The sequence below is a fragment of the Pollicipes pollicipes genome, unplaced genomic scaffold (genome assembly GCF_011947565.3).
Source record: "Pollicipes pollicipes isolate AB1234 unplaced genomic scaffold, Ppol_2.1 Scaffold_4219;HRSCAF=4965_pilon_pilon_pilon, whole genome shotgun sequence".
Classification (NCBI taxonomy): Eukaryota; Metazoa; Arthropoda; class Thecostraca; order Pollicipedomorpha; family Pollicipedidae; genus Pollicipes; species Pollicipes pollicipes.
The window spans coordinates 23,192,453-23,202,387 of NW_023596448.1; the positions used below are offsets into that span (position 1 = coordinate 23,192,453).

The 9,935-nt window shown below is 51.0% G+C and overlaps 1 protein-coding gene across 1 annotated transcript; it reads left to right on the forward strand.

The window, feature by feature from the left end:
- Positions 1–8,370: 8,370 nt before the first annotated feature.
- Positions 8,371–9,709, forward strand: LOC119095017 (FMRFamide receptor; the record flags this gene model as incomplete). Its single annotated transcript, XM_037217924.1, is given in 1 exon segment — positions 8,371–9,709. A coding segment is annotated over 1 exon segment (1,254 nt).
- Between the last annotated feature and the right edge of the window lie 226 nt (positions 9,710–9,935).

Below are 9,935 nucleotides of genomic sequence, written 5' to 3' on the forward strand. Positions count from 1 at the left end.
TTCAGAATCGGTGGTCAAGTTTAGTATCTTGTTCAACGCGGTTACTGCGGGTGAAGTCAGCTGATCAGCTGATCAGCTCAGCTGATCGACCAGATTTAAGACAGCTCGGATGAACTAGAACGTTGGCCTGGTCTTTTATTCGCTCTCAAGTTTCCTTCAAGTTTCCGGTCATGCGCTCGAGTGGGCATCAGTTCAGCCCAGTCCTTAGTTTTTCAGAATAGCTCCGGAAAGGTAACGCTTGGCAATGTCAAACTTTGGCTAGCTGAAGTCAATCGAATAGCCGAATGTTTCGCATAACAAATCGGATAAGACCTATAAGGTCGCTGACCTGTATTAAGTCAAAATCAGGTCATGAGTGTCAGGGAAGGCAATTATTAGGGAATTTATCAATCGGATGTGACCGCTGTAGTATTAGAAAAAAACTATCACGAATTTGAGATGATTTCTTGGACAATTAGACAATTTAATTATGATTGCATACAATTTTATCGTCCCTCGACCAGGTATGAAAGCTCGATCATAGGTAAAAGCTTACGGTCCTTTTTACTGGTAACCTTGCGTGATAGGGTAGTTTTTTAATACGTTCACCGCGAATTTGGTTTTCAGTTCCCGTAGGCTTTAATACATGACGACAGCCCCTCTTGTTTGGGCAGCAGCTGCCCCCCCCCCCCCCCACACTCCCACTCTGAGAAGAAAGTGGGCAAAATCCTGGGATAAACGCTTGTGGGCGTATTTTGCAGGCCACCCAGAAGCATGCTAATACGAATCTTTTCCACCCCGCGATCAACAGCTGTGCAATATCTTCTGGTGTCGGTCAACTCTTGGGTGATCTTAACGTTGACTCAATCTCGGGTCCCAATGCCTTGGCTATTCTTTTTTTCGTCGGCGGAATGCAATTCATCTTGCTACTAAGATACGGCTTGCTCTTCCCTGCCTGATTTGGCGGGCTGATTTTCATTATATCTGCATCCACACGATAAGGCGCGTAGCCCTTCTCACGAGTTGGCTTGATATTTGGCTTCTCATGGTTCGCCCGTTGGGGGCCGTGTCTGGTCCTTGCCCATCAGGCAGAATTATCATTTAGATCACCGCTCTCGCCATTGACGAGAACATTATTCTGGGCTGCTGCTCCGCCCCCGTCTCAAGCATTATCCACCAGGCCGGCACGTGCTGACCATCCGGCGGCCTAATGTGGCCAGCAAGATTTTGTTGCCACAATTCTTTGTGGTTTCGGGTTCACTCTTAAGCCCAACAGCAGCTGAATGAAGGAGATTCGTTGTCTAAATTCGAGCAAAGCGGTGGCAAACTTGGACGCCGCTTGAACAATGGAAGCTTAAATGTGTGAACATCTTCCACTAGAACGCGGAAAAGGAATTAGGTGCCTATTTAGATGCCCATCTAGGTGCCTATCAACTGCCTAGATGTCAAACACTTTGGTGCCTTTCAGGTACCGAATTTTTCGATGTCTATGAATTTCGCCAACTGGCGTTCAGTGACTTATGGCGCTGGTAAAAAAGTGTTTTGATTTTATACACGCATAACGGAGTCCAATCACACACGAATACGCGCTTTTGTCGTTTCTTTCGATAGCACGTGCTTCGGAGTTTTGTTTGATGTGTCCCCTGTTTACTTGGCACCACGGTGCTACTCACCACGGAGCAAAACGAAAAAAAGACTAAGTTGTCTTGGCGGATGAGATCCATCGTAGCAACGCAAAAGCGCATCAGAGCTCACTCCAAACCTGGTACGCCCCTTTCTAGGAGATAAGTTTGCCCTTGCAGGAAAACTTTCCGAGATTCGGGTCTGCGCTTAACATAAACGAAGGACGAAATGAGAGAATCGAGTAAGGCAGATTAGCAGAGGGCATCTAAAAGTGAAGTACATCATCACTGACGGTCTATCGAAATGCATGTGAATCATCAAGCGGGATGTTGGCACCGATTACTCAACCGGGCAGCCTATTCTGAGAAAGTAGCAAGTAATTTCCGTGGAAAGTGGTCATTCATGAGAACTACGGGAATAATTAAAAGCGCATGACATTTGCCACCCTGCTGAAGACAAAGGCTGAAGACGATTCCGGGTCCAGCGACGCGGCCAGCGCCTACCTGAATGGGGTACTTCCCTTGAATGGAGTAACGTCCAAACGGCCGGTCTTCGACCTCGGAGCTGCCAGACATCGTACTGAGGGCCCGGTGATGCATGGACCCGGTCAAGGGCATGATGCGCCATGAGCTCGAACAGCCAAAGTTCTTCTCCTTCCTAAAGCGCAGACGGTTCCATGGTGACAATAAAAAACTAGCGGCACGTCGGCAGGTTGTAGTGCTTCTGGGGGAAGCTGGAGCAAGACCCTGATGCCGTAAGTAAAAACATCTTATGCGAGCATAACGGGCGACTTCTCGCACGTCACGGATGGCCCTGACCTGCCTGGGGAACCGCTTTATAGAGCGTGACATGAGCAGAAAGGTGGAAACCTGCAACCGCCTATTCTGCGTATCTGGCCCCCTAGATTCTTACATATGGGGTTCCTGAAATCCAAATTCTTCAGAAAGAACCCTCGGAGTTCCGGTGAATTGAAGAGTGTCCCCGGTCAGGTGGCGCGCAAAATCACACATGATGCATGTGGGGGAAGTCACAAGGCACGCAGATCTCCGTCTGATACCGAAGAGGGGTCACCTGGAGCACGTGTCGTGAATAATGAGAGGGAATGAGCGATGCTTGAAAGAAATTCCCAAGGTTCGGCGAATGCTTTGCATCAATGCATGTGTCAGTGTAGATTATTATTTTCAAGCTATGGGGAACAGAACACGGGACATTTTTCCACCCTGCATTTGCACCACTGAGAAGATGATTCTATTCTTGTTGGTCAAACATCTGCATGTATAGAACTCTTCCGTTAAGAAAGAACGAACCAGCCCGAATGAACCTACCTTTTGTTGGTTGGTTTGGTTGAGGGAGAATGAACCGGCCAGCCGAAATAAACACTGCGGACAACGTACGGTGTTTTTACCACGACCGATGTGGATTTCTGAAAATGTCGTTTTCTTTGTTGTGGATGCTCTCCCCGGCCGGAGAGTTTTCCAGAAACTCTTTAGATCCTGCCACCAATCGAGAGACGGACGTGAAACTGGCGATCTGGAAACTGCCCGGTCAATATGCCTGTTGTGGCCAATCCAACGCCGAGTGCGAACGAGCAGACAGTACCGGACCGGCCACCGGCTGTCTGCCTGTCTGTCTGCTCACGGGCTGATCGTCGCCAGGCCTGAACTGGCCGCCGGCTGTCCGGCAGATCAGCGCCAGACAGCCGTGGAGAAGCGATCGGTGCCAGGCGGCTGGCGGGCGCGATAGCGTGGCGCCGCCATTGACAGCCGGGATGACGGCGGGCCGCGCATGCGACGCCCGCTGTCGAAACCCGCCAGACGCAGCGGGCAGCCAGTCAGCACATGGACGTGTAGCAGCCGCTGTCGCTGCAGATCTGTCGATGCACAAAGTTGGCGGTCCAGATTTGATAGCTCGTGGGAGCTGGGCGGCATTGATGTACGGCAGCAGCTGCGCGGTGTTCATCCCGGCTCCAGCAAACAGGAGTTGGGAGCGTTTATTAAACGTATCATAACACAGCGCAGATGCCAAACATATCCGCGGTACACCTGGGACCGATCGATGTCCGTAGTGCCGAAATCCGCACCGTATACGTCTGTACGCCAGGCAACCGGCACGCGATACGATTGTCCACGAGTCTGGGGTTTGGGAGCCAGATGCAATACCTGCCGGGTAATGTGAGGTCAGTCGGGATACAGCGTGAACCTGCCTGTTAAGCACCATGCAAACTTTCTAGAGAGCCTTAATTGTCAATACGCAGCGAAGGTTTGTCATCGCTGCAGCTTTGTCGGCACCACTGATGATTTAAATGCACTTAAGCCCAAGATGATTTGGGGAAATCACCATGGGAGGGCTTAATTTCCATTGACGCCAAGCGCTGTCAATGGCTCGGGGACAGACAAGGTGGGGACGGGGGAGCGTCGTGCCTTTTCCGGTGGTATTAGCCGCATGGGCGTGCTCAGGGTCACGTTTCGCCGAGCCTGCGGCTTGGATGTTCACCGCGGTATGGTGTGGATGTAACACAGACCACTGTTTGTCTACAGGGTCGGCACTGGGTGACTCATATTCCCATCATAGGTCATAGTGATTTTATCGGCGTTAGCCGCTTACTTGTCCAACCTGTCCATGAATGTTGAATTTTTCCTGTCCGCTTAATGGCTATTTACGTGCAAACTGCAGATCCGCTATTAACATTGCAACAGGCCACACGAGTCAGGTTTTAATTACCGTATATCATTGAAGGAATGTGCTGAAGAAAGGGACAGTCCGATCTGTGAACTGATTAACCTATCCTCATGCCTTGGTGTCTTTCCTGAGGATTGGACAGATGCATACCTCGTCTTGATCAACACAAGAATCCCGTCAACGCTAAAAAAATGGAGATCAATTTCTTTGCTGCCCCTGTGTGCCAAACGTCGAAGAAAATGAATAGTCACGAAGCGTGGGGTGCATTTGGAGGAGGCTCTACATGACTTAAATGTTTACATCCCTGGCGAACCATTTCCCACCTGCCGGAAGAATTTCCCACCCGTCTCATGTTGGCGGATGGCGTAAGACTCTATGTACTAGCCTTAAAGTTGGGCTTTTTAAGTGCACAATAATAAAGAAGACACCTGATCATTGCAAAGGATACTGATACAGTGGTGCGCCTGTCTGTCACTCAACCGTGAAGTGTTTGAACGTGTGAATTATCGTAAGTCGCTTTTTATCCAAATTTATCTAAGATTAAATCTATATAAATATGTTTTAGAATTTAATTAACGTCACCGAAAGTCAATTGTACCACATTTTCCAAGACCCCTGAGGTTTTCTGGAAACATCTCTCAATAATCCAGGGTATCTGTGCTGAAATTCCGTGTATCTTAGCTCATCAATTTTTGCATGTGTTGTGAGAATTTGATGGCTCTGAAACAGACGATTCATGACGCTTGCCCTCTTTCTTCACGTCATGTCGGTGACATTTTGCTCAGCAGTGACAAGTGCTAAATTCCTGTAGTACATGCATTCCAAAACGTACTCTGGGCTCCTTTTCTGATCCATACTAATCGGAAGTGTGTTATTATCTATCTGATGGCTTTGCAATATCTGATCATCCACCGTTCAACTACCGACCACATTGAGATAATTCTCGTAAACCACGGCTGTGCTATCCGGGCCGGTGTCGTCAAATGTTGACCCAATCACACTCAGATAACAATCGTGAAGCACTACCGCGTCATCTGTGCCGGTATGGTCAGATGTTGACCCGATTACACTCAGATAATAATCGTGAAGTACTGCCGTGTCATCTGTGCCGGTATGGTCAGATGTTGACCCGATTACACTCAGATAACAATCGTGAAGCACTACCGTGTCATCTGTGCCGGTATGGTCAGATGTTGACCCGATTACACTCACTACCGTGTCATCTGTGCCGTTATGGTCAGATGTTGACCCGATTACACTCAGATAATAATCGTGAAGTACTGCCGTGTCATCCTGGCCGATATGGTCAGATGCTGACTCGATCACACTCAGATAATTCAACACACCAGTTTCTTATGTTTCTGCGTCGCCAAACGAAGTAAGGTCCTTAGTCTCTTGAGCACGTCGCCTTGCCAGGCTTTGATTAGGTTCAGTCCCTTGCAGCTGTGCGCGTTGAAGCCCAAAAGCCCAACAGTTATCCATGCGCGAAGGGATAAGGCGTCTTAGTTCCGCTCAACTTGTATGATATTTTATGTCATTCATGCACCATCGATATACGCGAGGTGCACTCAAGGAGTCCATTTTTCATGTCCCCTTTTGCAGAGTCGGAAGTATTGTCGGCCGCGTATCCCTGAGAACCCTCGCACCGATGTGGTATCAGCCATCTCGAAGACAGCCAGTACCTTTTTCGATTTAGCCGGCAAAACGAGGAGTAGCGTCACCACTAACGCCAACTCGCCACCGGTTTATATATAATTGACTTTACAGCTTGTAGTGTCGGCGTGATGTTAAGTCCCTCGCTAAGAATCGTGGGTCCTGCCTCCTGGCTTTTTCGAGAATCATCACCGCTCTCGAGAATGCGTATAGTGCGTTTTTTCCACCACCTGTCTTTTCTACCGCGTACTTATCTCGCATCGTGTAATGTTGTTTTCCCATCGTGCGTTGGTAGTTACATAACTGCACGGACGGTCATGCATGCATAAATTGTAATTTCGTCATATCATTTATCAGGAGCCTTCGAAATTGAAAACATTTCTCGATCAACAGACATGAAACCATAAACAACTAGCTTGAGAATCTCTCGTTGCACCGTTTCTTACCCTCTTATCCGGAATAGCGTTGGCAAATGAATGGCGCGAGAACCAAAACTAAAACCTATATCGTTGAGTGAAGTAGGTCCACCTCAATGGACCATATTCTGTTTTGTAAGCATATTAGAAACGGGATATTCCACCAGTGAAATTTGGGAGGCCACTCGCAGCACTGGTGCGGCTTCGTGCTGAGACGGCCCCTGCGTCTGTATCATTTTATCATTTCTGTTGCGTCTCTTACTTATTTTACTTTACGGTTAATGATGGTTCACTATCTTTTATGGTAACTTGATGGTTCGCTTAACTTTACCGTTAACGAATTCCCACTATGAGTAAGTCCCTCTCATCTTTGCAGCAGCCAAAAACCTGTCCTCATTGTTCGTAGTTGTTTGGCGGTTACCGAGGTTGCGCAGGGTAAAGCAAACTTTCAGAAAGCCAAGGATGGCCTGAGCGCATTGGTTGCTGTTTGGTGTAGCATGAAGAAGGAAACTATTTTTCATTACCTCCTTATCATACGGACTGTTCTTTCGAGTTTATTGCATTTCACACGCGCCGGGTGGCTGGTTCAACACACTTCGCTTGGGTGCGGGTCAATTTAACCCCGCTCAGATCTTAGAAACTTAGAGGGCTGGAGACATCAAATTCACAGGGTGTTGGTCTGTACGAGAACTCGCCTGTGTCAAGTTCTGAGGTCCTCAGACCTTGGTCTTTGTGTCAAATAAGGTCAAACAAGGTCAAGCTTTAAGTTGGTGTCCAAAGTGCCCCTGGATCATCAAATGGAACAACCGTGCACCTAGATACCTGTTCTAAGCAAAGGGTCACTGGTGCTCATATAAGGTCATTGCCCTTTTTTGACCTTTCAGAGTCATATAGACCAAAATCAGACAAGACTGTTTCGATCTTTGTAATTCAAGAGGGTCAAGGATTGCGCTAAGCGCTATGTTCCTAGACACAAAATGCAGACCTCGGTCATTTAGATCAGCTAACTATTGCGAACTTTGAGAAACCCATTGAAATGTAAATTCTGGTTTCTGTTATCAATAAATTCAAATTGAGAGCCGAAAACTACTCCATGCAGAAAACTCTGGAGTTAAAACAAAATGGGTTGGTTCTGAACTTGATCTGACTTTTATACCTGACTCTAAGTCAAAATGACTTGTTAATTCAATCGTTGTGTTGCCTAAGAAACTATCTCAGAGATGTAAGTATTCGTTTAACATCCCGTTGTTATATCATATGGAAAGAAAAAAAACTTCTTAGAAATTTTCTTTGCTGAATCCATGACCTGACTTTGACCTACCGTACACCAGTTACCATGCAAGACGCATCTATTTTTGTACCAAATGATCCGCTATCGAATTGTCCACAGTTACGTAAAGATAGGCGCGGTTGCGCCGCGGGAGGCCAACTTGTCCCTCACCTGCGCGCGTTAATCACCGCTTACATGGATAGGCACTCGCCCATTATTAGCTGAATATATTGCGGTACTCATATTTGATGCACTTGCGCTACTGTGTTTAGATCGCGTCCGTACCTTGTTCACAATTTCAGACAATATTTACACAAAAGCCTTATCCTTGTAAAACCTCTCATCGTAGCGACCCGAGCGCGCGAAAGCTGTTTTAGTTTCCGACTAGCTACCGAAGCCAACCCACGGTAGGGCTCATCGCTCAAAGTCTTTATTATGTTGTGCTTCGAACCATCCACTTATCCATACTCGTACCGGCACTGTTGGGTAAACAACTCCCCTTCACCAATTATTCCAGTCGCTTGGAGGCGGCGTGCAAGGCCTGACAGACGGCGCGGTGGGGAAAGTGGGGGGGGGGGGGGGGGGGGGGTTCTGGGCTGCCTCTGGCGCCGGCTGCGGCCGTGGTGCGGAGCTGCTGTTATCGCCGCCTCTCAGGCCCGCTCTCGAGCAGACCTCAGACGACGGCGCGCCGCCGCTGCCGCGAGCCCCGCGGGGCCTCCTCCCTCAGCGCTGAAGCCTACCTCTGTCGGCAGGCGGGAGCGGAGGCGACCGGATAATGGCTGCGACGACGCCCCGGGAGGCGCGCTGACGCCGCCCTCACTCCGGCGAGCGCACCATGGCCCTGGCGCTGGAGGCCGCCGACAATGTCACCGACCTGGAATGCGAGATGTGCGGGAGGCCGTCCGCCTGTGCCGTCGATCCCAGCCTGTACGAGTTCATCCTCGAGGGCGTGGTGATGAACGTGGTGAACCTGCTCGGCATCGTCTGCAACACCGTCTCCATCTACATCCTGTCGCGCAAGCAGATGCGCGCCTCCATCAACTGCTGCCTGATCGGGCTGGCGACGTTCGACATCCTGCTGCTCGTCTGCTCCATCTTCGTGTGGGGCGTGCCGGCGCTGAGTCAGTACTCGCCACGACTACGCGCCCTCAGCGGCCGCCTCATCCCGCACATGACACCCTGGCTCTACCCGCTGGCCACCATCGCGCACACGGGCAGCACGTACGTCACCGTCACCGTCACCGTCGAGCGCTACGTGGCCGTGTGCCACTCGCTGAAGGCGCGCTACATCTGCACGTACGGCCGCGCCCGGCTCTACATGATCGTCATCAGCGTGTGCGTCGTGCTCTACAACGTGCCCAAGTTCCTCGAGACGGAGGTGCAGCCGATCGTGAACGTGCGTGAGAACAGGACGGTGGTGGGCTACATCGCCTGCTCGACGCCGCTGCGCAGCGAGCGCGCCTACATCGAGGTATACATCATGTGGATGTACTTGGTGGTAATGTATTGTATTCCCTTTGGCACGCTAGTGGTGCTGAACAGCCTGATCTACAAGAACGTGCGCATCGCGAATAAGATGCGCCAGCTGCTGAGCCGGCGCCAGGAGAAGGAAATCGGTCTGGCGACCATGCTGTTCGCCATCGTTTTGCTCTTCATGGTCTGCAACAGCCTCTCCTTCGTCATCAACATCATCGAGCTGCTCAACAACAGCGACATGCAGATCGTGGAGGAGGCTGGCATGGAGCGCATCGCCGATTTCAGTAACCTTCTCATCAACATCAACTCCTCCTCTAACTTCATCATCTACTGCATCTTCGGCCAGAAGTTCCGCCGCCTCTTCCTGCGGCTGTTCTGTCGCCGCCTGCTGCAGCGGCGCTGTGGTGGCGCCGACAACGCCGACGACGTCTCGGTGGCGGCCACCCCCGGCCTGAGCTGCGGAGTGCCGCTGAAACCCCTGGGACGCGCCGCTCGTGGCGCCGAAGAGCACCGACCGCTGGTGCCCGGACGTGGCGCGCGCCACTTGTCCGGCGGCCCGACCACGCTCAGCGTCAACCTGCCCACCAGCACCACGTCCGTGTCCGGGGTGTGAGGCCGGCGCGCCGCCTCGCCGCCGCCACTGCTGCCGGGCTGGCCGGGTCGGCCGGACTCGTCAGTGTTCGCCGGGCCCGAGCGAGTCCGGGAGGTCTCGCTCGCGGGTCCGGAGGGCCGTCAGCTGGCCCGACTGTGGAGCGGTGTGAAGCTCGGTGAGGGGATGCGAGCCGGACGCCAGCGCCGTGTCCGCGGGGAGACCGGAGACGCAATGTCACTGGGACAAC